The sequence below is a fragment of the Gadus chalcogrammus genome, chromosome 13 (genome assembly GCF_026213295.1).
Source record: "Gadus chalcogrammus isolate NIFS_2021 chromosome 13, NIFS_Gcha_1.0, whole genome shotgun sequence".
In the NCBI taxonomy this organism is placed as follows: domain Eukaryota; kingdom Metazoa; phylum Chordata; class Actinopteri; order Gadiformes; family Gadidae; genus Gadus; species Gadus chalcogrammus.
The window spans coordinates 4,528,026-4,555,848 of record NC_079424.1 but is presented as its reverse complement, the minus strand read 5'-3'; the positions used below and the strand labels follow the sequence as shown (position 1 = coordinate 4,555,848).

General features: G+C 52.3%; 3 protein-coding genes across 6 annotated transcripts in view; 1 reads left to right on the top strand and 2 right to left on the bottom strand.

Annotated features, from left to right (window-relative positions):
- Positions 1–4,902, bottom strand: part of itpr1a (inositol 1,4,5-trisphosphate receptor, type 1a) — a 78,950-nt gene extending 74,048 nt beyond the window's left edge. For all 4 annotated transcript variants that reach the window (XM_056605465.1, XM_056605467.1, XM_056605466.1 and 1 more), the window contains exons 1-3: positions 4,688–4,902; positions 3,079–3,198; positions 698–768 (exon numbers count right to left, since the gene is read on the bottom strand). In XM_056605465.1, coding sequence (XP_056461440.1) covers positions 698–768; positions 3,079–3,170 — 163 coding nt within the window. In that variant the 5' untranslated portion in view covers positions 3,171–3,198; positions 4,688–4,902. The remainder of the gene's footprint in view (positions 1–697; positions 769–3,078; positions 3,199–4,687) is intronic.
- sumf1 (sulfatase modifying factor 1) lies at positions 4,197–10,357 on the top strand. The gene is made up of 9 exons (XM_056605469.1): positions 4,197–5,603; positions 5,814–5,987; positions 6,071–6,145; positions 6,710–6,792; positions 6,936–7,058; positions 7,827–7,941; positions 8,040–8,153; positions 8,620–8,679; positions 10,086–10,357. Exons 1-9 carry the CDS (start codon positions 5,220–5,222, stop codon positions 10,185–10,187), a joined length of 1,230 nt encoding a protein of 409 aa, XP_056461444.1. The 5' UTR covers positions 4,197–5,219; the 3' UTR covers positions 10,188–10,357.
- Positions 10,358–11,052: 695 nt separating this feature from the next.
- LOC130402621 (leucine-rich repeat neuronal protein 1-like) lies at positions 11,053–26,213 on the bottom strand. The gene is made up of 2 exons (XM_056606853.1): positions 25,961–26,213; positions 11,053–15,268 (listed from the first exon to the last, which is right to left on the bottom strand). Exon 2 carries the CDS (start codon positions 15,038–15,040, stop codon positions 12,875–12,877), a length of 2,166 nt encoding a protein of 721 aa, XP_056462828.1. The 5' UTR covers positions 15,041–15,268; positions 25,961–26,213; the 3' UTR covers positions 11,053–12,874.
- Between the last annotated feature and the right edge of the window lie 1,610 nt (positions 26,214–27,823).

The window sequence follows — 27,823 nt, the reverse complement described above, 5'->3', positions numbered from 1 at the left end:
CGCCGACGGTGTGTGAATGTGCGCGTGAATGGTGAATGTGAGGCAATATTGTAAAGCGCTTTGAGTGGCCAATCGGTTAGAAAAGCGCGATACAAATGCAGTCCGTTTACATGAACCCCAGATATGGACCATTGTTCAGCTCCTGTTGCTGCGGAGGTTCTGCCCGTCTGTCTAAGCACACGTCTCCCTGCTTCTCCCCGGGGAGCAGCCCTGGCCTGGGAAGGCCTGCTCATAAGTTCTGGGCTATTTCCTGTTGAGGGAGCTAAAAATAGCAACTTCACCCTTAGAAGAATCCCAAAGTTTTTTAGTATTGAAGCCTTTCTCTCTCCCCCCCCCCCCCCCCCCCCTCCTCCTCTCCCCTTCCTCTCCCAGAATTCTCTCCCACTAACAAACACACACATATTCATTCATTCATTCTTCTTCTCTCGCTCCGTCTCACACCAACACCACACACATTCAAACATTCGAAACCGTCACCCCAACAGAGGGGGGCTTTCTGCGCCGCGGGGGCTAGCGTAGCATGGCTAGGCTAGGCTAGCGTAGCCTGGCTGAGGGACAGGCCTAGCTCATCATGAGCCAAACAAAAGCGAAGTGGTTCATTGGGCAGCGGTACGTCGGAGAGCCCGTAGTATAAACACTGGTGGGGGCTTCAGTGGGGAGGGGGTGAGGGTGAGAGTGTGTCTCCATCTTCCCTTACCTCTGAACTTCTTGGGAGGACTGTTGAGGTCTCCGGCATCAGGCTGCACCACACAGCGGTCGTCCACCAGGCTGGAGGAGAGACACCACAACACAACGTCACTCAGGAGCCACCACGACACACCGTCACTCAGGAGCCACCACAACACAACGTCACTCAGGAGCCACCACAACACAACGTCACTCAGGAGCCACCACAACACAACGTCACTCAGGAGCCACCACAACACAACGTCACTCAGGAGCCACCACAACACAACGTCACTCAGGAGCAACCACAACACAACGTCACTCAGGAGCCACCACAACACAACGTCACTCAGGAGCCACCACAACACAACGTCACTCAGGAGCCACCACAACACAACGTCACTCAGGAGCAACCACAACACAACATCACTCAGGAGCCACCACAACACAATGTCACTCCCTGACCCTCACCTGTGGGCCTTCTGTGGTCTGCACCATCCCCTAGAAGGCAGATTGTGTGTGTGTGTGTGTGTGTGTGTGTGTGTGTGTGTGTGTGTGTGTGTGTGTGTGTGTGTGTGTGTGTGTGTGTGTGTGTGTGTGTGTGTGTGTGTGTTTATGCGTGTAAGTCTATGCGTGTGTGTTCGTGCATGCGTGCGTGCATGTGCGTGCGCGCGCGTGTGTGTGTGTGTGTGTGTGTGTGTGTGTGTGTGTGTGTGTGTGTGTGTGTGTGTGTGTGTGTGTGTGTGTGTGTGTGTGTGTGTGTGTGTGTGTGTGTGTGTGTGTGTGTGTGTGTGTGTGTGTGTGACCGTCTATCTGTCTATCTGAAGCTGATGAGTCCCTGAGCATTGGTCATTGATTAACATTAGCTCACTAGTTACATCCGTGCGCCCAAAGAACCAGACACGTAAAGCATTAGCTAGCCTGCCCTGCGGAAAACAATAGTTAACCCCCTCCCTGGGGACCCGATGGATGGGGGAAACAGAGGGGGGCCGGCAGATGAAGGTGAGGCTGGATTAGGGCGTCTCGTGATTCTCTGCATCCCTTCTGTAATCTGAAGAATGTCACAGAGTTGGCGGTTTGGCTCAGAGACACATCCAGGCCCACTGGGGATGGTGCGTTGGTACACGTGTGTGTGTGTGTGTGCACGCGTGTGTGTGTGTGGGCACTCGTGCGTGCATGCGTGTTGAGGGGTGTGTTTGGGTTGCATGTGTGTGTGTTTGTGTGTGTGTGTGTGTGTGTGTGTGTGTGTGTGTGGTACGTGTTTGTGTGTATGTGTATGGGGAAAGTGTGTGGGTTGAGGTGTGTGTGTGTGTGTGTGTGGGGTGTGTGTGTGTGTTGAGATGTGTGTGTGTGTGTGTGTGTGTGTGTGTTGAGGTGTGTGTGTGGATGTGTGTGTTGGTTTCAGGGATGTGTGTGTGTGTGTGTGTGTGTGTGTGTTTGTGGTACATGTGTTTTGAGGTGTGTGTGTGTGTGTGTGGGGGGGATGCGTGTTTGTGAGAACTGCAGGTGGGAAGCTCTGGAACTCCAGAAAGGCCAAGGCGCCTCTGTTGTGGCACAGTCTTTACTGGACACACTGTCTCTCTCCCACTCGTCCCTGTTTCCCACAACCAGCAGATAACAGTCATGACGCTGGTTTAGCCAGTATTTACAGCTAGGATCCATTACTCTCAATACTCCTCATTACCGCTATCGGCTGGAGGAAGGGGCAACTCACGGGCCATGCTGACAGCTCGTCTCTGAGCAGAGCTACACTGCCTGTCTCAAAGCAGTGCATCTGCAAGGCTAACAGGCCAACAATAACTCCCATTCTAATTGATTTGGGAGAGACCATTGTGTTACAGCCCTGCGGTTGGACAGATCTCCACGCCTCGCGAGGGAGCATGTGAAGGTGGAGCAGAAATAGCTTTCGTATACACCAAAGGACATGTATCCCACGCGCACACACACACACACACACACCCTCTCCAAGGGGCTCACATGCTGGGAGACCTCCACACTACCAGTGACCCCCTCCCCAGGCCTGATTCCTTCACTCTGTGCTTTGTTACTGCTTCAGGCTAGCTGGGAACTAGAACGGTTCACAGACCCTAACTAACACACACACACACACACACACACACACACACACACACACACACACACACACACACACACACACACACACACACACACACACACACACACACACACACACACACACACACACACACACACACACACACACAGCGACCCTTGGCTACGACTCTGGTCGTTGTCTCTAACGAGAATAATCTCTCAATTAAATATAAGCGGCTGCCATTTCTTCCAGCCCCACAGCACCAAGCCGACCATCGCCCAGCCTCGCTGAGGGGGGGGGGGGGACAGGAAGCAGTCACACACTAAGGTGAAGCAGGGGGGTGGTCCTACACGTACCCCAGGGTGCTGATGAAGCCGTTGGTGGAGCCTTCTGCGTACAGGGAGCAGATGTCCCCGATGTGGAGGAAGCTGGACATCTTGTCCGACATGTCTCCGGGTCAGCCTACGGGCCCCCACCTGGAGGGAGGGAGGGAGGGAGGAGAGGAGGGTCAGGCTACAGCCCCCACCTGGAGGGAGGGAGGAGGGGAGGAGGGTCAGCCTACAGGCCCGCACCTGGAGGGAGGGAGGGAGGGAGGGAGGAGAGGAGGGTCAGCCTACAGCCCCCACCTGGAGGGAGGGAGAGAGGGAGGGAGGGAGGAGGAGAGGAGGGTCAGCCTACAGCCCCCACCTGGAGGGAGGGAGAGAGGGAGGGAGGGAGGAGAGGAGGGTCAGCCTACAGCCCCCCACCTGGAGGGAGGAAGGGAGGGAGGAACAGTAGAGTCCTGCTACCATGGAGACGAGGAGGTACAGTAGAGTCCTGTTACCATGGGGACGTGGAGGCAGGTTAGAGTCCTGTTACCATGGAGACGAGGAGGTATACGTTACAGTCCGGTTACCATGGAGACGAGGAGGTACAGTAAAGTCCTGCTCCATGGAGACGTGGCGACAGGTTAGAGTCCTGTTACCATGGAGACGAGGAGGTGCGTTAGAGTCCTGTTACCATGGAGACGAGGAGGTGCGTTACAGTCCTTCTAGCAGGTCTGATGACAGAAGAACTCAATGTTCCTCCGTGTCTCTTGGATGGAGGTCCCTCGTAGCCTTGCTCCGGTGTCTCTTGGCCCCACTTGTTACCTCAGGTGAGGTCAACGGGTGACTCTGGGCTGAGGTCTGAACAGGGAAGGCTGTAAAAGCACCTGTTATCTCTGTGTTTGGTTTCTGTTCTGTGAACCACACACTAAAGTTGTAGCGTACTTCATTGGTCGATTCAATGCTTCCTCCAGGCTGAGATAAGAGCAGGTGATTCCCTTCCTGGCTCTGGCGGCCTTCATGTTAGCGTATTAGCGTGTGTTGGGACACATGACCATAGTCTGAGACTTTAATAGTTAATAACCCCCCCCCCCCGCCCCCAGATAGATCTTATTTGCATAAGAGCGGAGTGCAGGGAAACATCGTCCCTTATCCATCCGTCCACGAAGTTGTGCTGACTGGGGGCCCGACGGTTAATGATTGGAGTCAGTTAGTCAAGAGATACACATAGTGACCTGAACCGGTCTATTAGGCAAATTCAACGTGTGTCGACGATGGTCGTCCGTTTAAACTACTTATCATTGTCTCAATAACCAGTTTTTTAATGAAATACTTCAGATCTTCTGAGGTTACATTCCAGTGCCTTCATTTAAATGGTTTGGTAGCCCACACCTCTTTTTGAAGGCGATAGATTTCAGAGGGACAAAAGAAAACGGTCAAAGCGCGTTACTTTAGATAACTCTTAATTTCAACAGTTACAGTAGTCTGGTCGTGCAGGGGAACGGAGCCGCAACATGTTCACCAACATGTTCACCAACACACTAAGGGTGGTCGCGTCTCCCGTCCACAGAACCAGAATCTATCCTCCCAGCCCACAGAGAGGGGACTTCTCATTCCAGAAGGACATGGAAATGCACACAAGTTGCGCTCTCAACTTTACCTTCGCTGTGGTTAACGTTCAGAAGCTCGGCATGAACCGCATCCCCTGAGGAAGCATGCTGCAAGTCTCCTCTCCTCTCAACAGGCCACCGGACAGACAGACAGCCGTCACAGGAGCTCCAGGACGGGACAGGTTAACCCCTCAGTGCGGCGGAGCGGTGCAGGCGCAGCTCGGTATCGACGCTCTCTGCGCTGGACGGGTTCCAGATCATCTGCGGGGACCAGACCCGTGGAGACATCTGGGAAATGGAGTTGTTTCCTCGGTCCGGCCCGCCCACATCAAGGACTACAAATCCACAAAATGTACAATATTTAGAGTTATATGTATATATATGTAATATATTTAAATTCTGTTTAGTATGAGGAATTAGCTTTCATATTTGTGAATTTTACATGGCGGATACTAGATAATATAGCCATAATAAGGCATTACATTTCCATCGCCAGACTGCAAAGAGTTAACCATTGAAGCTGTCGAACCACGTGACTTTAAGGAAGTCCTTGTCAACAAGAGAGTACAGGCGGGTGAGAAGATGCTGCGATGCTTCACTTTCACTCTCATAGTCCTCACGAAGTACTCTGCGTTCTGCACTGAGGGTCCCGGCCTGGTCCCTCCAGACATGGTGGTCGACCCGGTACCCCCAGACCTGGTGGTCGGGACCCGGGCGGACGATCCGGTCCCCCCAGACCTGGTGGTCGACCCGGTCCCTCCAGACCTGGTGGTCGGGACCCGGGCGGACGGCGCGGTCCTGTCGGAGTCAGCTGGGTGTGGATGTCAAAGCCTGAAGAGGGACTCTGTTTTGGACCCCGAGGGAGGCAGGACCTCCTCATCTGTCAGCCCAGATGTTAAATACTCCAGAATGATGAACGAGATGCCCTCAAACCCTCGGGACGAGGACGAGGATACAACAAGCAAGGTCGCGTTTGCCGTTTAGCTTCTCTTAATTAACTAAATGATAAATCCTAGAGAAATGCTCGCTATTTTATTGGGTCCACCCTGCGTTTAATCGACTCTCCGTTAACGGCACAGATACTGTGTCTGCCATACTGCAGCCTATTCACTATAAGTGGCCCAGGCCTGTGTGATCGGATGTGAAGCAGTACTGAGTGGGTCTGTGGGCTTCTAGATGGTGCTGATCCCGGGAGGAGAGACCCTGATGGGGACAGATGAGCCGGGCATCCCCCCGGACGGGGAGGGACCCCAGCGGCCGGTGGTCCTGGATCCCTTCCTCATGGACACCCAGGAGGTCTCCAACCTCCAGTTCCAGGCGTTTGTCGCCGCCACGGGCTACGTCACTGAGGTGAAGCGTCTTCAGGGCTGCTCTGTCGGGTGGTGCTGGTTGGAGCTGCTGGACTGATGTTCTGCTGCTGTGCCCCACCGCAGGCGGAGCAGTACGGAGACTCGTTTGTGTTCGAAGGGATCCTGAGCGAGGAGGTGAAGAATCAGATCAGCCAGGCGGTAGGTATGGGGATATCTAGCCAGTGATGCACCTGACTGTCTCTCTAATGCAGGAGAGAAGAACAGATATGTGGATGTTTTGATACTATTTATCCCAAACGACCCTAAGGAGATTTTGCAATCATGAATCGGTCTCTAAGTTATTATAATGTAGTATATTACAGTAGTGTATTACATGTGGCACCAGCATCATCTTAGGCACACCTCTGTCTTAGTTGTTAAGAACCATCAACGCTCATAGTCCAGATGTTATTTTCTTGAGATTGTTCTCTAATGAGCTGCGACTGACCCTGTACATAGGGGAGGGTGACCGTGGGTCAGGGGACCCCATCTGGACCTAGGGGGGTGACCCGGGGCAGAACCAGACCGGGTCTGCTCCACGTCAGGGGTCAGGTCCTGGGCTACTACAGCAGAGGCTAAATGCCAGGCTAGGACTCGTAGGATACTGATTATTAAAGTAATCATTATGAATTAGCGCTGTCTCCAGGATGAAGTGTGTGAGCCCATCAGAGGGTGCCTGTCGTTTGTAGTTCTTGAGGTCCGCTCTGCCGTCCTCGTTCTCAGGTGGCTGCCGCCCCCTGGTGGCTGCCGGTGAAAGGCGCCAGCTGGAAGAGCCCGGAGGGGCAGGGCTCCGACGTCACAGAGAGGTAAACAACCGCAAAACAGACAACAGGCCGTCGCCCCTGGGGGGGGGGGGGGGGGGGGGGGGGGGGGGGGGGGGGGGGTGTACAGGAGGTAGAAGAGTTAGAAACCCAGTATCTGAGCGATGTTGTCGTGGTTCCCCCTGCAGGCTGCAGCACCCGGTCCTCCACGTCTCCTGGAAGGACGCGGAGGCGTACTGCTCCTGGGCCGGCAAGAGGCTCCCCACGGAGGCAGAGTGGGAGCACGCCTGCAGGGGCGGCCTCAAGGACCGGTACGGGGAGACTGGACCGGACCGGGACCCTGTAGAGACTGAGACCGGACCGGGACACTGTAGAGACTGAGACCGGACCGGGACACTGTAGAGACTGGACCGGACCAGGAGAGACTAGACCGGACCAGGAGAGACTGGACCGGACCAGGACCCTGTAGAGACTGGACCGGACAAGGAGAGACTAGACCGGACCAGGAGAGACTGGACAGGACCAGGACCCTGTAGAGACTGGACAGGACCAGGACCCTGTAGAGACTAGACCGGACCAGGACCCTGTAGAGACTGGACCGGACTAGGAGAGACTGGACTGGACCGGGACCCTGTAGAGACTGGACCGGACCAGGACCCTGTAGAGACTTGACCGGACTAGGAGAGACTGGACTGGACCGGGACCCTGCAGAGACTGGACCGGACCAGGACCCTGTAGAGACTGGACCGGACTAGGAGAGACTGGACTGGACCGGGACCCTGTAGAGACTGGACCGGACCAGGACCCTGTAGAGACTGGACCGGACTAGGAGAGACTGGACTGGACCGGGACCCTGTAGAGACTGGACCAGACCAGGACCCTGTAGAGACTGGACCAGTCGGGCCCTCTAGAGACTAGGGACTAGATGGGACTGGTAGGGCTCTGTAGAGGGGGAGGACCAGTCCACCAGCTCTGTGATGATGAGGATCTATACATGTGATGCGATCCCTCTGGGTAAAGCATCTGTGAGGCTCTAGACGGTGAGACGCTGTCGCTAACTAGCTCCTCCCCCCCTGCAGGCTGTTCCCCTGGGGCAACAAGCTGACCCCCAAGGACCAGCACTACGCCAACCTCTGGCAGGGAGACTTCCCCACGCACAACTCTGCCGAGGACGGCTACGCGCAGACCTCACCGGTAGGACCGGGGGGTTCTAGTCTGGGGGAGAGCTTAAACCCAGAGGAAGTGTCGTTGTGTTGAAGACGTTCTCCGCCGTTCTCTCTTTGCTCCTGCAGGTGATGTCATTTCCTGCCAACGGCTACGGCCTGTACGACATGGTGGGCAACGCGTGGGAGTGGACCTCCGACTGGTGGACGGTGTATCACACCACGGACCGCCAGCAGAACCCGGTGAGGCTGGGGAGAACCTCTCTCCTGTGGGGGTGGTGGTGGTGGTGGTGGTGTTTTATGGTGTTTGTGGTATGGGTGGAGATTCTGCTGGTGGTGGTGTTTGTTTTTGTGTTGGTGGGGGTCATTATGGAGGTGGTGGTGGTGGTGGTGGTGTTTGTGTTGGTGGGGGTCATGATGGAGGTGGTGGTGGTGTTTGTGTTGGTGGGGGTCATGATGGAGGCGGTGGTGGTGGTGTTTGTGGTTGGGGTGGTGGTGGTGGTGTCTGTGGTTATGTTTGTGGTGGTGTCTGTGGTTGTGTTTGTGGTGGTGGTGGTGGTGGTGTTGGTTATGTTGGTGGTGGTGGGGGTCGTGGTGGTGGTGGCGTTGGTTATGTTGTGGGGGTGGGGGTTTCGTGGTGTTGTTTGTGGTGGTTCTGGTGGTGGTCAGAGAGCTCCATTGACGCTGTCTCTCTGTGTCTGTCCTGCAGACCGGGCCGTCCTCCGGCTCCGAGCGGGTGAAGAAGGGGGGCTCCTACATGTGCCACAAGGTGAGGGACCCTGCATCCACATTTACTATAGTTACCTGTCTAAAGCTTCCCTGGAGCTGTTGAGGTGTTCCTGTGGAGCCGGTCCCAACGACAAAGTGTTCAGGAAACTAGAAACATGAACACCACAGCCAAAAGGGCCTCACTCAGTAGAAATAAGCTCTTGCATTACGTCGGCATTCCCCTCTCCATCTGTCTCTTCTGTGCCACGCTCTGGGGATCTCTGCTGCGGTTAGATTATGTATTCTGTGTTCAAGGTGTTTTTAAACAGGCTGTACTGCAGGGCTACTGCCCCTAGCCAATAACACGGAAGCCATTTGGGCTGTAACGATGCTCTGGGGCAAGCTCTATACCCGATTATCAGCGGAAAGAAAAAGACTCTGGGTTCAAGTTTCGCCGGAATTACACTTGAAAGGTAGGGTAGGACATTTGCAGAAACAAGCAAGACTTGGCTAGATTCAGAAAGAACCACAGCCCCCCCCTCCGGGCCTCATCTTAAAGCCTGGGGAGGACTGTGGTCGAGGGGGTTAGTATTGGCCGGGCCGCCCGGCAGGACGGTAGAGAGACATGTAGGCCTTCTAAGATTTTATTGTGCGCCAAATGCAGGGATCGGCCGATATTACAGGCCTGGAACAGATACCCGAATTTTGTCAGAGATTTAGATTAATTTACATTGCTGTCTGGATGTTAAGAGAATTACCAGAAACCGCACAGAAAATGCCTCCATACTAAACAGCCGTCGGTCGCTTTAATTACAGACAGTCTTATCTCACTCTGGTTGCCCAGCCGATACTGCTGCCACTGGCAACGGTTGCCAAGGGAATGTGACTGCGTGCCGAGTCGGCTGTGAGCACAGAGCGACGTTTGTTTCAGGAATCTGAGGCGGAGCCTCCAGCACACTTCATGCTGCACGATGGGACACACTGACCACTACACAAAATACAGCACAACCCAGTAAATACACAACCCACAGGACACAACACACTGACCAGTACACAACACACTATGCAACACAACCCGCAGTAAACAACACAGCACACAGTACAGAAGACAGCACAACACAATACAACCATTTTACACACACAGTCCACAGTACACAAGACAACACAACACACTCTACAGAACACAACACACACAGTACACTACACAACCCTGTACATAACACAACCCACACAGTTCTGTTGTCTCCATCAGTCCTTCTGCTACTGGTACCACTGGGAGACAGCTGGTTGAGTCCTGTTGTCCATCAGTCCTGGTCCCACTGGGAGACAGCTGGTTGAGTTGTGGTGTCCGTCAGTCCTACTGGTACTGGTCCCACTGGGAGACAGCTGGTTGAGTTCTGGTGTCCGTCAGTCCTACTGGTACTGGTTCCACTGGGAGCCAGCTGGTTGAGTTCTGTTGTCCGTCAGTCCTACTGCTACAGGTACCGCTGTGCGGCCCGGAGCCAGAACACGCCCGACAGCTCCGCCTCCAACCTGGGCTTCCGCTGCGTCTCGGCCGAGCAGCGCTGACCTTCTGACCTTCACCGTGATGACCCCTGACCTTCACCATGGTGACCCGCTGACCTACGCCAGTGACCTGCTGACCTCCATCACATTGACCCTTGACCTTTACAATGGTGACCATCAGACCTTCATCAGACCATCGTCACAACAACAAGCACACTGGAGGCCTCCTTGAGTACCAGACCCCCCTCCCCCCCTGAGGACCAGACCCCCCCCCCCCCCTGAGGACCAGACCCCCCCCTGAGGACCAGACCCCCCCCTGAGGACCAGACCCCCCCCCTGAGGACTAGACCCCCTCCCCTGAGGACCAGCCCCCCCCGAGGACCAGACCCCCCCTTGAGTTCCAGACCCCCCCCCCCGAGGACCAGACCCCCTCCTTAAGGTCCAGACCCCCCCTTGAGTTCCAGACCCCCCCCTGAGGACCAGACCCCCTCCTTAAGGTACAGACCCCCTCGTGAGTTCCAGACCCCTCCTTGATGACCAGACCCCCCCTGAGGACCAGACCCCCCCTGAGGACCAGCCTGGATGGTGGCAGCAGACCGCCCAGGTGGCCCCGTGTGAACTCAGACTGAAGGCCGGGGCCGTGGATCCAGGGGTTATCTGATGGCGTTACACACGGCTGGAGACGTGTATCGGAGGATGATGGATCTTTTTTGGAATGCATACATATATAGTTGGCACTTATGTCTGGTCCACATGATGTTCAGAGTTATTTCAATTAAGTAATCTAACTTATCTTGCAATATGAATATCAATCAAATGTAAAAAATAAGAATATTTTCTTGTGAATAAATATACAACTTTTTGGATAAACAACGTCTCATTTTAAATATACCATGATGACGCTTTCTCTCTTATTTCATCAACCGCGAAAAAACGGTTGCAGGGTGACCGTTTTGTTTTTTGTTTTTCGACACAAGAGGGCAGCAAACGCCCTCAATCCAGAGAGATCACACCCAAGCTACCATTGGACTGTTCATTTTATATTTGACTCCAAGAAGATAACAATCCTACAAATAACACACATAATCAGGGGACTTAAATGCAAAAGAACAAAACTTATTTATTTGAACATCCGTAGTGTACATTTTACATGTGGAAATAATAATCTAAGCAATGGCTATCAAATGTAGTAAGATAAAACGCAAGAAAAAAGTTCCTAGAATATAATACAGTAGTTAATCATGAACGCTATTCATTATACATTCATGTTTTCTATCATTGAACACCACATTCCTCCCAAACTAAAACCCCTAATTCCTTGGAATATAATCAAAGGTCAAAATTATAGTTGATACAACATTACTGCACGATGGCTAACATTATTCAGTAGACAGTAACACGTCTCAACCCGTCTGTCAGCCTTTACTTTGAAGTTAAAACAACTCCATTACCCATCAGTCAGTGCACAACAGATCAACTGTTTGAAAGGAAAACACAAAGAGCCTTTGATCCCAACTCCTACTGCAAGAAGACCGACGCGACTGCATCGTTAAGTGGAAAAGCGTCTTGTTAAAGAGTAAAAAACATATACAGCGCAGACAGCCCTCCACCTAAAGGCTAAACATAGCTGCCATACAGGGCCATGTTAACGAGGGACTGCTGTACTCTACCATGCACTATAAGTGAAGAGGCTTAAAATAAAACGGCGTCGGCACACATTATGGAGTCAGAGTGAAAAAAAATCGTCAATTTTCCGTGCGAGCTGAGTGCAGAGAAACGAAGAGAAAACCGCTACCTTGTGCTTTTATTGTCGTGACAGAACTGAATCCGTGTGATTGATAAATACGTGGTGAAGTGATATGCGATGCAGATGTCTTTGTGTCATTGTGCTGGGTTCTTACATTCTTCAATAAAAAAAACATATCTGATATATTTTAATATTAAAAGATTGGTGGTCTTGGATTATAGACCACAGTAGAGGCCTGCCCCCCTATATATATTTATACTGTATATACTGTATATATATATAGGCTGTATATCCTGAGGGGGCACCCGGCTCTGACGTATGAAAGACCTCTCCGACAACCCTTGTTTCCTCTGCTGTCCTCTGTCTCCTCTGTGTCTCCTCACAAACCACCTCCTACTCTACAGCCTCCTTCCAATGTGGACGAATAAAACAACATATTCAGTATATCGGATATATTTCAGAATCACGTTAAACAAGTGGACGCACTACGCGCTTTGCAACTATGCAAGTGAAAAAAAACACTTTACAAAATACACTAATCGGTATAGCATTACAGGTTAACACGGGTAACCTCAGCTCAGCCGTGGTTTAGAGTACATTAGAGTCAGGCCATCCATGGAGGTAAATCACCTTCCCAGTAGCACCATACATAAATCACCTGCCCAGTGGCACCATAGTCAGCGTACCAAAGTCTCCTGTGGGTCAATGAACGCGTTAATCGACCCACGTGTTAAGTTTTCTACCTACCGATGTGTTAGAGCCTTTCACTGATCATCCAGTGAACACGGCCTTCAGAGTCCAAACCCAGAAAGAAAGAGTCCAACCCAGGCGATACGCTGTCATAGTTTAAGAAGAGAAGGAAATCACGGCCTCGATCGCTCTGTAACGTCTCAGCAAAGCTACCAACACCAAAGAAATCCCTTGTCCCCTTTTGTGCGCCTCTTGCACCTTAACGGCCGCAGATGTGTCCGTGGGGGGTCTCTGTGGGGGGTCCGCGCGACCCTCACCACATGTAGTAGCTCCGCGTGGTGTCCACGGGGGACAGCTTGCCCTCGCCGCCGCCGCCGCCGCCGTCCTTCTCCTTCTCGCCGTCCGCCTCCCACAGGTTGATGAGCGGCGGGTACAGCTCGTTCAGCGGGATGCTCGAGGTCTTCTGCATGTACTTCTTCAGGGAGTGCTGGTAGTTCTTCCTCCTCCAGCGGCGGCTCAGGCACACCCCCGCCGTGGCCAGGCTGACGCAGGCCAGCACGGTCGCCATGACGGCCAGCACGGCCGTGCTTGGCCGCGGGTCCGACGCGTCCGGGGCGAAGGCGGCGGCGGCGCTGCCGGTGGTCACGTTGACGCAGGACTTGTGCGTCTGCATGTGGACGTTGGACACGCTGAGGCACACCTCGTACTCGGTGGCGGGCTGCAGGTGCGTCAGGTTGTACTCGTGCACGTCCACGGGCACGCGGGCCGTGTAGGTGATGTGCGGGTTGTCGATCTTCATGGTGGCCGAGGCCCACTTGAGGTTGGAGGCCAGCACGTTGGAGTTGACCCTCCAGGAGACCAGGATGGAATGGGGCTCCGTCTGCTTGACGTAGATCCTCATCACCTGGGCGCTGTCCAGCAGCGTGCCGTTCACGCGGACCGTGGCCACGCGCGTGTCCGCCCCTTCCGTGTTCTGGGCCACGCAGGTGTAGCGGCCCGAGTCCTCCGCCCGCACGCGGGTCAGGTGCAGCGTGCCCTCGCCGCTCAGGTGGTACCGCTCGGACTCGGTCTCGGTGGTGATCTTGGCGCCGAGCGGGGTGACCCAGTAGATCTGCGGCTCCGGCTCGGCCGTGGCGCGGCAGTCCAGCGCGGTGCTCATCCCCAGCTCCAGGTCCAGGTGGGCGGGGAAGGTGTCGGCCGAGATGAGGGGCAGGCACTGCTCCGGGGCGTCCGGCAGCAGCCGGAGCTCCCGGACCCGCTTGCCCCGGCGCTCCGGCGGCGCGTAGCAGAGCATGGCCAGGGGCTCCATGAAGCGCACCGTGGTGCGGTTGGCGCTCATCCACTGGATGACGCAGTCGCAGCGCAGCGGGTTGCTGTGCAGGCTGATCTCGCGCAGGTTGGGCAGGGCCTCCGCCGTGCGCTGGTACAGGGCGCTCAGCGCGTTGTTGTTGAGCATCAGGCTCTCCAAGGAGGGCAGGTCCCTGAAGGCCATCCCGTGGACGTACGACAGCTTGGGGTTGTTGGTGGCCTCCAGCTTGGTGAGCTCCGGGAGGTTGTCCAGGGCGTAGCGGTCCACCGAAACCAGCTCCATCATGTTGTTGATGCCCAGCTCCTTCAGTCGCAGCATGTTCCTGAAGTCGCCCTCCTGGAGCTTGTGCACGGGGTTCTTGTTCAAGTCCAGGAACTTCAAGTTGGGGACCTTCTGGAGAGCGAGCTGAGGGATCCGGATCAGCTTGTTGTCGTAGAAGGAGATGCTCTCCAGGCTGTCCAGCCCCACCAGGGCGTTCCCCGGGACGTCGGTCAGGTCCATGCCGGCCAGAACCAGGCTCCTCAGACTCCCCAGGGGCTGGAAGTTCATGTCCAGGAGGCCGATGACCGGGTTCTCCCCGATCATCAGGATCTCCAGGTTGGGCGTGGCCTCAAACCAGCGGCTGTCGATCACCCGCAGCCGGTTGGAGTTCAGGTGGAGGCGCAGGAGGTTGTGGAGGCCCACGAAGGCCCCCGGGGAGATGGAGCTGATCTGGTTGTGGTTGATGTAGAGCTCCTGGAGGTTGGAGAGGTCCCGGAGGCAGTGGTCGGGCAGCTGGTGGATGTGGTTCTCCTCGAGGTGCAGGGTGGTGAGCTGGTTCATGCTGGTCAGACCCACCGCCTCCACGGTGCTGAAGTTGTTCTGGGACAGGTCCAGCTCCGTCAGGTTGAGCAGCGGCTCCAGCTCCCCGCTGGTGTGGGAGATGAGGTTGCTCTGCAGCAGCAGCACCTGGGTGTCCACCGAGAGGTTGGCGGGGATGCGCGTGAGCCGGAGGTCGTTGCAGTCCACGGTGGACGCCTCCTTGTAGGTGGACTGCGGGGTGAACCAGGGACGCACCTCGCAGACACACAGCCGGGGGCACTCCCTGCCCTGGGACAGGCACACCAGGGGCAGCAGCAGACCCACCGCCAGCCGGGCCAGCGTGGACCGCGGGAGGGAGGGAGAGGCCATGGTGCTCTCTGCGCTCTCTGATCACGCCAGGCTCAGAGGAGAGGCGGTGTGGAGGAGGAAGGCTTGAGCGGTCGCTGCACCACGGCTCATGAGCATCAGATTCACCGAGGATAGCTGCTCCTTTCCCAGCCACTATGGGTTTATTCAAGATGAAGGCCGATGGGGAGAAACTCTTTCTGGAGCGATAACTCTTTCTGTCCTCACTGCTTTGTGTTCAGAAGGTTAGATCTGTGAAGAGACAGAAGAGATACACAGAGTTAGACGTGTGAATCCTTGGATGTATCGTACGAGTTTAGGTAATATTGAAATTTTAGGATGAAATATGTCAAAAACAATGAGTTCCAGTGACAACAGAAGACATATGCTCGATTTCCGAACACGCAAGATTAGAAAGAATTTCATTAGATCCAAATCATCATATATGTATGCATGCCATAGAACAGCCCTTTTTCTCATCAAAGATTTAAGAAAATCTACTAAAATAATCCTGCAACGGAATCTGTCTGAGGAAGGCTCTTAAGAACATAACATCAAATAGCATAAATCACCGCACTACAAACATAAGACTTCATCATGTTCCTCAGCCCATCTATCAGTGGGAGTACGCAGATACGAGTGATGCACATGTTTTGATGTTGATGGTTCTTTGCCTCAGCTTCTCGGGTGCTGGGGTGCGTCTCTGATGTATTGCACACTGAGCTCCTCTGGGATGTTTGTTTTTCCAGTCTGGGAGGGCGAGGGTGGATCATCTGCATACCGGCTCAGGCCCTGCTGAGATTGGCTGGCTCAGAGTGGAGCCCTGGCTCCGAGCCCGTTACCCAACCGGCACAATCGATGAAGACGTCGAGGACTACGTGCTCGTCGTCGTTAACGACAGCTCGCCGGTTCCAGGGCACCGCAGTACGGCGACCGATGTAGAACGACGCTAACTTTTTAATGATGTTGAATGTTTGAAAGTGTCAGGAGTGATCTTGATCGGTGGTGGAGGAGGAGGGAGGGGGGGGGGGGGGGGGGGGGGGGTTGACAAAGACGAACAAAAGACACCAAAGTCGAGCAGGCAACGCTTTCTTTGTATTGATTCTTGACGGAGGAGCTAATGAGCCAAACCTCCCACATAAACAACTTGTTTATGTGACCTCATTATCCGCCCAACGCCAAGCACAATGCGATGCTCTTCAGTCTCCTAATAACTCACACGCTCAACTCCTACTACTAAAAGACTCCACGAATCGTGCCCAGAAAATAATACTAAAACAAAAGTGATGATTGATTTACACTTGATTTACACGTCGTTGGCGCATAATCCATCACAGATGCGCCGCCTGCCGAACCGCTCCAGACTCTTCCGGAACGAGGACACAGCGTCTCTCAGAGCGGTGCTGGGGCACCTCTGCCCTGTTACCCCGTCCTGCCCCAGAGACGGATGGGGGCCAGAAGGGACCCCCCCCCACCTGTCCTCTCCTCCGTACCCCTCTAGGTCGGTGTGGGACTGCCCTGCTTTAAACCAGTGACAGCTCCTTCAGCGTTCAAACAGCAGCCCGTCTGTCTCTCCCTTTCTGCAGACCACCTGATTTATCTGCCTGCCATGCGAAGCGCTCAGAGGGAATAAATCAATTCAATTGATTTCAAAGTGAAACTCTGCATTCAGGCTGTTTTGTTTGTGCCTGGTTCGTGATTAAAAGGACACCTGTCCTTTTGTGGAAAGGTGCGGCAGTCTCTTTGAGCTGGATGATGGCAGTTGCACACAGAGCCTCAAGGAAATAATAATCCACCATCTCTCTGATTAATACTCCAGCACAGCATGGGGGAGGGGGTGAGGGAGAGGGGGAGGGGGAGAGGGGGAGAGAGAGAGAAGGCTCTGTACAACGGTAAACAACACAATGGCTTAGCCTCCAGTCGCAACTCATAAAAATGCACATTTATTCCCTTAACACACGGTATTTGAATAACTCATTGTGTGTGTGTGTGTGTGTGTGTGTGTGTGTGTGCGTGCGTGTGTGCGTGCGTGCGTGCGTGCGTGCGTGCGTGCGTGCGTGTGTGTGTGTGTATACAGTGTGTGTACAGTGTGTGTACAGTATAAGTGTGTGTGAATGTGTGAATATGTTTGTGTGTGCATGCAACTTTGTGGTTGAGAATGTTTTTTTCTTTCCATAATTTTCTCTGGAGCTCTGATATGATAAACCCATTTCTTTGGAGTTCCCCCCCCCCCCCCACCCCCCCCCCAACTTGCGGGGAGCTCTGCGGGGCTCAGACTGAAACACGCACACCGTTCGTACAAGCTCCAGGTTCTAAAGGCCGGCTTTATAAATACACACAAGGAACGTTGTGTCGTTTCCCAGGAAGCCCGGGCGAGATGCTCGTGTTGGCTCCAGTAGGACGAGATGCTCGTGTTGGCTCCCGTAGGACGAGATGCTCATGTTGGCTCCAGTAGGACGAGATGCTCGTGTTGACTCCCGTAGGACGAGATGCTCATGTTGGCTCCAGTAGGACGAGATGCTCGTGTTGGCTCCAGTAGGACGAGATGCTCGTGTTGGCTCCCGTAGGACGAGATGCTTGTGTTGGCTCCAGTAGGACGAGATGTGTTTGCTCCAGTAGGACGAGATGCTCGTGTTGGCTCCAGTAGGACGAGATGCTCGTGTTGGCTCCAGTAGGACGAGATGCTCGTGTTGGCTCCAGTAGGACGAGATGCTCGTGTTGGCTCCCGTAGGACGAGATGCTCGTGTTGGCTCCCGTAGGACGAGATGTGTTTGCTCCAGTAGGACGAGATGCTCGTGTTGGCTCCAGTAGGACGAGATGTGTTTGCTCCAGTAGGACGAGATGCTCGTGTTGGCTCCAGTAGGACGAGATGCTCGTGTTGGCTCCAGTAGGACTCCTACACTTCCTGCCGTCGGTTCAACACGAGAGCATCTTTAATCCTCAGTCTCTCCGGACGGAGTCTACTGATTCCTTCACGTTAGCTAGGTTTTGCTGGAACCTCTCTGGTGAAACTCACAGTCCCAGAACGGCGAGACAGGGCCACTGAAAGGGAACCTCTTAGCGTCTCGAAATACATGGCTCTCCTAACAGCATGGTTCTCATGTACGCCAGAGAAGGTGTGATGATAGGGTTGTGATGTTCTCTAGAAGGGTCGTTCTGCTATCGGTTCCCCCCCCATGGTTCCGGCCCGCTGCGGGTTTGGACGCCCTCATCGCAGATCCGAACCGACAGGTGAGCAGAATCGCCGCCACCCTGCTGAGGCCGTGAAACCCAAACACCTGCTGCAAGGTTTCAGTAGCACCACGGGGGGGCTGCCTCCGTGTGTGTGTGTGTGTGTGTGGGTCGGTGTGTTTGTCGGTGTGTGTGTGTCGGTGTGTGTGTCGGTGTGTGTGTCTGTGTATTACCTTCCAGACCCCCAAAGGAGATGTGTACTGCGCACATATGGGCGTTTTTTCATTAACACCGGCAGCTCAACTGGAGCGTTTTGCAATTCCGCACTCTGCCCTAAGCTGCTTCATGTTTCCTGGCGGACACGTTCCATGTGGAGAGTTTATTATCCACATTACAACAACGCCCCAGCAGAGCGCAGTCCGAAGGGCACCAGCCACTCCCCGGCCCGTGGGCCTGGCAGTGTTGTCTGGATGCCAGTCGCCTGGGCACGCTGTGGAACCAGTGAGAGGACACAGAGACACAGACACACACACACACACACACACCAACACGCACTACACTGACATAACCCTGAGGCGTAACCCTTACAGTATATTCTATCATCTGTTCATCCATGCATCTTCCTCACCTTTAATTGTAGCTAGCGGGGGCGTAAGGCCAGGGGGAACACCCTGAATCACACACACACACACACACGCACACACACACGCACACACACACACACACAAACACACACACACACACGCACACACTCACACGTCGCCGGTTATGTCAAGGTGCCTGTGGGAGACTACCACAACAGCAAGCACGGGGGAACACAGAAGCAGTCCACATAGAACCAGTCCACAGAAAGGATTCCACGGGTACCCAGTGTCTCCCACTGCACAACCGTGTCGCTCCAGCTAGATAAGAGAGCAGCTAAATCCTGACAGCCGCATAGTTAAAGGAGCTGTAGGCAAGATTTAAGAGCTTTAATTTGAGTGTTAATTTGTTAGGAGTGGCAGAGTCGTCTGTCAGCTGCTAGTGAGAGAGAGGCTCCGTGAGAATATCTTCTCTGGTCGACTGCGCCTGCCTCTGCACGACGACATCTAGATTGCAGACCACTCCCGGCTCATTGTTGACCAATCAGGGCATCTCTTCACTGATTGGTACCTCGTTCACCTGAAGGCAACACTTCTCAATGGCAGAGAAACATAGTAAAGGAGGGACGGAGGGAGAGACAATTTTTTGGTTTGTTTATTTTCAAATCTCACCGGCTTTGTTATGAACTCTCTCTTTAAACCTCTCAAATCTTACGTAACCCAGCTTTAACCGCCACTGATAGAGCAGGGTCCAACCTTATTTGTAGCTCTCATGAATAGATATGAAACAAAAGTATGACACTCAATAGACAAGCAATAGAAAGAGGGGTAGGGGAGCAAACTATTCAATCGTCCTTCCGTTGATAATCATAATCCACCTCATCACGATCCAGACGCGAGAGGGGAGATACTAGCAGCTCCTTTGTTTGGGACGGATTTGTGTGAAATTGCACATCGGAGTTCTCTGTGACCCGACAGTGGAAAATGATGTGTGAAATTAATTCCCTTCTTGCTGCGAAAGGGGGCCACATGCGTTGCGTCCTGGGCAGCTGTATCGGGAGAATCTCCTCTAAGCTCTTGCTGGGGCCAGCAGAAAGCACAGAGCCCAATTTAGTAGGTTCAATCGATTTTACGGGAGAATGTAATACCTACTCTTAAAGAAGATGCACTAAAGGACGCCTGTGGTGTTGTAGCCCACAGAGCGCTGACACACACCTCTGAAGAGGACCACAACCAACATTCACACACGCTCAGGGAAAGACCTCTACCCTATCCATCTGGTGCAACATGCGACCAATGAGATGGAGCCACTCTGTCTGCTCCATCTTTCAGTGTTTCATCAACACACACCGCCACACAGGTCCTTACACACACACACACACACACACACACACACACACACACACACACACACACACACACACACACACACACACACACACCACAGACACAGGCCCGTATGCTCCACACACACACATACACACTCACTCACACACAAACACACACCCACACTCCAGAAATGACACACGCACACACACGCGCACACACACACACACACACACACACACACACACACACACACACACACACACACACACACACACACACACACACACACACACACACACACACAGCGTCCATAACCTATAGTTCTATAGGGTTTGTGAATTGTGACCACGTCCATTTACGAAGTATAGGAGCAGAACAATGGAAATGGTATAATAGTATTTTGTTAGTCATTATGGGGGGGGGCAATGTTGCATTGAAACCACCACAGTATTTTTCATGCGAGACGTGGCAGCGTTTCGATTAGCCTAGGATACGACGCATCTACGTTTATTAATGGACATTACAACGCAACAACTCTCTTGAGGTTCCTCGAAATGGTGGAGTATCACCAACCACACATCCCACAATGCACTCTGATGTACATGCCCTATAACAACACATCCCATAATGCACTCTGATGTACGAGCCCTATAACAATACATCCCATAATGCACTCTGATGTACGAGCCCTATAACAACACATCCCATAATGCACTCTGATGTACGAGGCCTATAACAATACATCCCATAATGCACCCTGCTGTACGAGCCCTATAAGAACACATCCCATAATGCACCATGCTGTACGAGCCCTATAAGAACACATCCCAAAATGCACCCTGCTGTACCAGCCCTATAAGAAGACATCCCATAATGCACCCTGCTGTACGAGCCCTACATCATCATTACCGGCGTCCCCATGAACCCCCAGAGGAGGACGGAATTTCAGAGGGAGAGGAGGATCTGTGGGGCGAGACGTGACAGAATGACGTGATTATCTCCGTCTGTTCAATGCCACAGCGGCGTAAACTAAGTTACAAGGCTCTGTTTCTACGCATACAGGACCCAGACGCTAATCAACGTCAGAGAACAGAGTTCCAGCGCCGGGCACTTCCTGCCTGCCTCCTCTGAACAAAGACACCATTCAGCACAATTTGTGATTTCTTAGAAACGTTATGCAATTTCTTAAAATGTTGAATTAATCTCCTATAACGCTTCTTATAATGCACACATGTTTGCCTAATTGTGCAAATTTATTGTTGGCATGATTTTTGGAAACCTTTACAGATAAATGTAAGTCATTTATTTGCACCTCCAACATGTGCATCTGATGCCTAACGAGACCTGGGAGGAGGAAACTTGCTCGTTGGATACCTCATGATACACCGCAGAACCTTGCAGAACCTCTGGCTCGTGAAACGTACAGCTCTGTGTTTCCGAATCAGCAGGCACACGACGGGCTTGCATCCATGCCGTCACCATAGCGACGGTCATAACGCCCATCACTCCCGTTTCACTTACACACGCGACAACACGAGAACCAGCGAGGCGCCCATCGACCTATATGGGCGCCTCTCCCCTCCGGACCCCATGGCAACCGCCATGGCGCCGCACCACACCCCACCCCCCCCCCCCCCCCCCCCCCCACCACCAACCCCCGCGGTGCTGCTGAGGCAGGGCAGAGTAGGGGCGCCTGCTGGCCTCCCTGTCCCCGTCTGAGAGACACCCTGTTCCGGAGCCATTAGTATGCAGGCGTCTCCCTCCTCATCACACAAGAGTTTTCCTGCAGCTGTGTGGAGACCAGAGGACGGGAGGACGCGTACTGGACACATGTCGAGGAACACACACCTGGAACACGTGTCCTGGAACACATGTCCTGGAGAACGTGTCCTGGAACACGTGTCCTGGAACACGTGTCCTGGAAAACGTGTCAAGGAAAACATGTCCTGGAACAAATGTCAAGGAAAACATGTCCTGGAACACATGTCCTGGAAAACGTGTCAAGGAACACATTTCAAGGAACACATGTTCAAGAACACGTGTCAAGGAACCCCTATCCTGGAACACCTGGTCAGGAAGTGTGTTCCAGGACACATGTCCTGAACCCATGTCAAGAAACACATCAAGGAAAACCTGTCTAGGACAAGTGCCAAGGAACACGCCGAGGAACACATGTCAAGGAACACGTGTCAAGGAACACGTCCTGGAACACGTGTCAAGGCACACGTCAAGGAACACGTCAAGGAACACGTCAGGGAACACGTCAAGGAACACGTCAATGAAAACGTCAACAAACATGTTCAGGAACACATGTCCTTGAACACGTCAATGAACACGTCAAGGAACTCGTTCAGGAACATGTCAAAGAACACGTCAATGAACACGTCCAGGAACACATGTCCAGGACATGGGTCCATGAACGGTGCGATCAGAACCGTAGAGCCAAGGGTCGTGAGGCTCCAATCACAACACGGCCTCTCGGACTCTCGGACGATGCCGAATAATTGGGCTTATGAAAATGTGCGGCGTGCGCGGAGAATGTTTAATGTTGCCTCATTAAACTTTCAAAGTCCTCCTGGGCTGATTGTCTCGCTGCCTGCTCTGCAGCGATGCTTCACTGGGCGTTCAGACGGGGATAACTGGAGTTTAACAGCACCATGGTACTCCCAGTGGAACTCAGATGGATGCTGACACATTTTTTCCCCCCTCCATCTTTCATGTTCCCCCTCCCCCCTTTGGCCTCATTATGTCCCTGCGATCTGCCCTCATCATAGGGAGGAGAAAAAGGCGATATGTTGGCATGGGAGGGTGGATCAATCACAGTGATCCGCAGTGGTGAGTGCTGCAGCCACTGCAGATAAAACCAGTTTTCATGGAAGTCATGGAGGAAAGCTGTGCAAGTTCCAATTGAACTGTTCAAATGTGAATCATTATTTATAATTGTGCTTTTATTCTTTGATGAGTGAAGTGGAATCAGGACATTGTTCATTGGTGCACAGAGCTACAGTGGTAGCAGAGGTGTTTTGAGAGAGCCTGTACTAGTTCCATCACCATTCCCATGCTTTCCCCGGTGCCGTCACGGCCAGTCTGCTTCGCCTCAGTCTGAATCCCGACGCTAACGAAGCTCTTGATATCCTGTGTCTCCTAAACGGTACCATCACAACAGAGTCCTGTTCTCCAGCGTCTCCGACAACACCACCAGAGTCCTCGTCTCAGACAGACCTCCACCGCTGAGTTGAGGGGTCTTCGTCCCAGACAGACCTCCTCCACTGAGTTGAGGGGTCTTCGTCCCAGACAGACCTCCACTGCTGAGCTGAGGGGTCTCCGTCCCAGACAGACCTCCACTGCTGAGCTGACGGCAGTAGACAGCAGCTGACTGTCAGTGGGGGTCTTTACCAACCCTGTGATGTCTTGAACTGTGTCTCCGCTCCTCAGCTCTGGATGACAATAGCAGAAGGTCACATGGCTGCCATGTCTCCACGCCTCAGTGCTCCGGGACCCCAACACCACACACACTGCAGAGAGAGGGCCAGACCCCCTCTGTGGCCCTCACACACACTCTCTCACTCACCCACAAACACACACACACATGCACTTTCTTACGCACACAGAGTCTAGACACACACACTCTCTCTCACACACCCACACATGCACTATCTTACACACACACACACACACACACACACACACAAACTATCTCTCAACCACACACAGATGAACTATCTCTCAAACACACACACAATTTCTCTCTCACACACACACACACACACACATGTACTTTCTCGCACACACACACAGACTCTCTCCCACACACACAAACACTCTCACATACGCACTCTCTCACACTCACACACACACACACACACACACACACACACACACACACACACACACACACACACACACACACACACACATACCCACACACACACACACACACACACACACACACACACACACACATACCCACACACCCAAGACGTGCCTTTGTGTTGGCTGGTTCTCACGACTCCTGACTGATGCCAAGTTGATTCATCATGAGAGGACATAAGGATGGGGGGGGGGCTGTCTCCCTCCTGAACCCTCATTCACGTCACTGCCTCACAGATTAGCTCCATGCTAATGCTCACACGCCTATTATATCAAGGCTAAACAAACAACAGACGGAGTAATGCGCACGCTCTTATTGAATATGGGAGGCACAGCTCCAACACAGCTTCAACACAGCTTCAAACCAGCTTCAACGGAGCTTAGAGCTTCAACACAGCTTCAAGCGCCAACACAGGGGGGGGGGGGTCTAACAGGTCTCAAAGCCTTCCAGTCAGGTCTGCTGTCTGACTGTAACAGCTGGAACCATGAGGCACCAGAGGTGACCTAAGACAATACAGAGTCGCCTCCATGCAGATCCTGAATCGTCTCAGACACAGAGGATTGTGTGCCTTTGTGCCTTCCACCTCCTGGGTCTGGTGAAGACATCTGCCCATTTCCTCAAGGGCTCCTCCTGAATAGGATGGAGGAACCCTTGAGCTGCTCCACAACGTGTTCGGCTGCACACGTTGCTGCTGTGTGACATTGCAGTTTGCTTTAGATCAGGGCTATTCAACCTCCTTAACAAGTGGGCCAAAAAGGAAAACCACTGGGGGTTCATGGGCCACACAGAGTAAAACTACGTGAATGAATCGCTGCAGATAAATTGTACTTAAAGTAGTGTTAACTTAATAGTACTACTGCATGGAATAAACTTGTCAGACGCATTCCTTCCTTCTTCACTTTTAATCTTATCATTACAAAATATTTTGTTCTCACATATTTTGGACACGTATTTAGAATTCAACAATGTTGTTTGAATCATAACAAAACAGAACTACTGTACATATGAGACATTTTGAGCCATTGAGAAAGATTGCACTGCCTTGTTTGCCTAGTTTGGCTCATCCTGAGACACTCATGCAGCTTCTTATAGGTCATGGAGCAAGGGTTAGTCTCACACGTATCGGTTGAGCCAAACATTGACAGAATAAGCGATGCCAGTTCCTGATTGTGGGGTAGGCTACTGATACTGGCTAGTATCACCGGCTACACACAGAAACCTGATTTGCTAGTTGAATAGGCCTGCTTTAGATGTTACACACTATAGATGGTAAATACTATAGATGGTATTAACTATAGCACTGAATGTTAACGCAGGAATCATTTCAGAACTGTAGAATGTGCAGAAGTTCACTTGCAATTAATTGCAAGCTCTGTGAAAGGTCAAGGCAACATTTTCCCTATAATTTTGCATTTGATTCACTAGTTAGTTGTTATCACCATCAGATAATTACAAATATATCTATCGATAATAATTATAACGCTCCTATACAATCTGCACATTAATAGCTCATTCTTTTGCATTTCTTTTATAATTTTGCGCCGTTTTGGTTCATGGTTTTTAAACCAATGTTACCCCTTTAAACCCGATAGAGCACAGCGTCCTTGCATTATATTGATCCAATCGATCCCACCCACACATACAGACAGACCACTGTAGGAATATCGATCCACCTCGTCCTGGTTGAGGTCGCGGATTGAATTGATATAAACCAGTTCTAAAGGATTCTGATCCGCTCTTTTGTCCAAACCATCAGCACTACTCCTCTAGAACAGGCTGATGTTGGAAGGAAGAGCCCCTGGGTTCATATCTTTGTTCATCTGTGCTCGTCTTAAGAACAGCGCACTATGTTACCGGCGGTTAACGGGATTCGGTTCTAACGCTCATCACACTGAGATCCTTGTCCATTGTTTTCCAATGAACTACAACACTATTACATGTTCTAAACCAGTTACAGCCCTGCGTATCAGACGGACTCTGATCGGATCTCACCTCTCCATCGCGGGATCCTCCGTGCCGTTATCCTCCGTGCCGGTACCCGGTACCGGGACGCAGCCTGAGGGGTCTGACCCGTGCGTGCACCGTGCGCAGCTCCGGGACACGCGGAGGGTTTATAAATCTAAAACAAACACCTCATAAAGGACGACAAAATGTGCTTTAAAAATAAATAACACTTATTGCTGGTAGTTTGGGATTCCCGGTCGTGGTGCCCGCAGCCCGGTCTCCGTTAACGGCGTCCGGTGGATCAGAGCGCAGACGGCTCACTAACGCACACGCGCGCTGGCTCGCTACAGCGCGCGATGCTCGAGCCCGACAGACTCCAGCCCGGGCGCGTGCCCTGTAATCAGCAGCTGCCTCGAGGCGAGAGGCGGCTGGATTTAAACGCGCGCGTGTCACAGACGGTGGTGCGCGAGACGGCGACCACGACGTCGTCCGCCGAATGTTCACCGCGACGGGCAGGAAGTCCCGCCCCCCCGGAGGAAAGGGTGAAGTGGGTCCTTGGTGAAGGAATGTTGGGAATCGGGATATGTTATGCTGACTGGTAATATATTGTAGTTCATGGCTGTGTTGTGAGCTGTAGGCTCACCAACACAGCCATGAAAACCCCAGTACAAGCCCTATATAAGAGTTAACACACCTTCGTTGAATTTTAAATAGTGCTTGTGAATGGGGAGGCATCATGGGAATTTTGGCGGTACTCCGCCATATTGAGAGATCTCGAGAGAGGAGGCCAACTGTAAAAACTAAACCAACTTTGTATGAATAATAAATGATACCGGTCTATAGGCGCACTGGAGCGATAGTTATTCTGTTGTTACAAAGGTTTTTTGGTCATTGTTTAGTAATTAATCGTGAAAATGATTTGTCATTATGGGAAGATGTTGTGTTCAACAGTGTATTCTAAAGCCAGACGGGGCAAAACAAAGGTCTCTCTAGCCTGGGTTATGATGTATTTATGTTGATTCAGGAATTAACTCTGCTGAGTCCTCTCAATATGGTGGAGTAACAGAAAATCCCCTTTTGCATTCTGATGTTTTAGCGCTTTAGAGTGGCGAAGTCACGCCCCTTCCGGTAGAGCTCATGGGACCTATGAGATCGAAAAATATGAATGGGTGTCAATGGAGAGAAAATAATTATTTTCTGGTCCCAGTCTTTATATGCCCTGGATTACACATATATTGTTTGTGGATTTAAATGATAATTTTTCATGCACAGAAAACTAAAAATTTTCGTGAAGAAGTTTGATAATTGTAGGTTTTATGTGAGGCCGCTTTGTGAACTACAGCTCTTCGCTGCTCTCGACGCATATGATATACGTCACCACACCCGCACTTTGAACTCGGCACAGAGAAGGCACATAGAGATGGCACATAACTAAAACTCTCCACATGCCCCGACTTATAGTGGTTTTCACCTCTTTCTATGCTTTTATCCTCGCCTTGAAAAAAAGTTGTGAAGTGGAGCAGAGAGATCGCCATCTCTGTGCCGAGTTCAAAGTGCGGGTGTGGTGACGTATACCATATGCGTCGAGAGCAGCGAAGAGCTGTAGTTCACAAAGCGGCCTCACATAAAACCTAAAATTCTCAAACTTCTTCACGAAAATGTTTAGTTTTCTTTGCATGAAAAATTATCATTTAAATCCACAAACAACATACGTGTAATCCAGAGCTTATAAAGACTGGGACCAGAAAATAATTATTTTCTCTCCATTGACACCCATTCATATTTTTCGATCTCATAGGTCCCATGAGCTCTACCGGAAAGGGCGTGACTTCGCCACTGCTGTATGTCTCTCATTGTCCGGATGTGTTGCAGTGTCAGGGTTTGGTCTGAAGTTGACCAGCGGCAGGAACA

Coding starts and splice junctions, on each gene's coding strand:
- sumf1 (XM_056605469.1), top strand. CDS start 5,220: ATGCTGCGATGCTTCACTTTCACTCTCATAGTCCTCACGAAGTACTCT. Junction 7,942..8,039: donor GCTACGCGCAGACCTCACCG/GTAGGACCGGGG, acceptor TTGCTCCTGCAG/GTGATGTCATTTCCTGCCAA. Junction 8,154..8,619: donor CGGACCGCCAGCAGAACCCG/GTGAGGCTGGGG, acceptor TCTGTCCTGCAG/ACCGGGCCGTCCTCCGGCTC.
- LOC130402621 (XM_056606853.1), bottom strand. CDS start 15,040: ATGGCCTCTCCCTCCCTCCCGCGGTCCACGCTGGCCCGGCTGGCGGTG.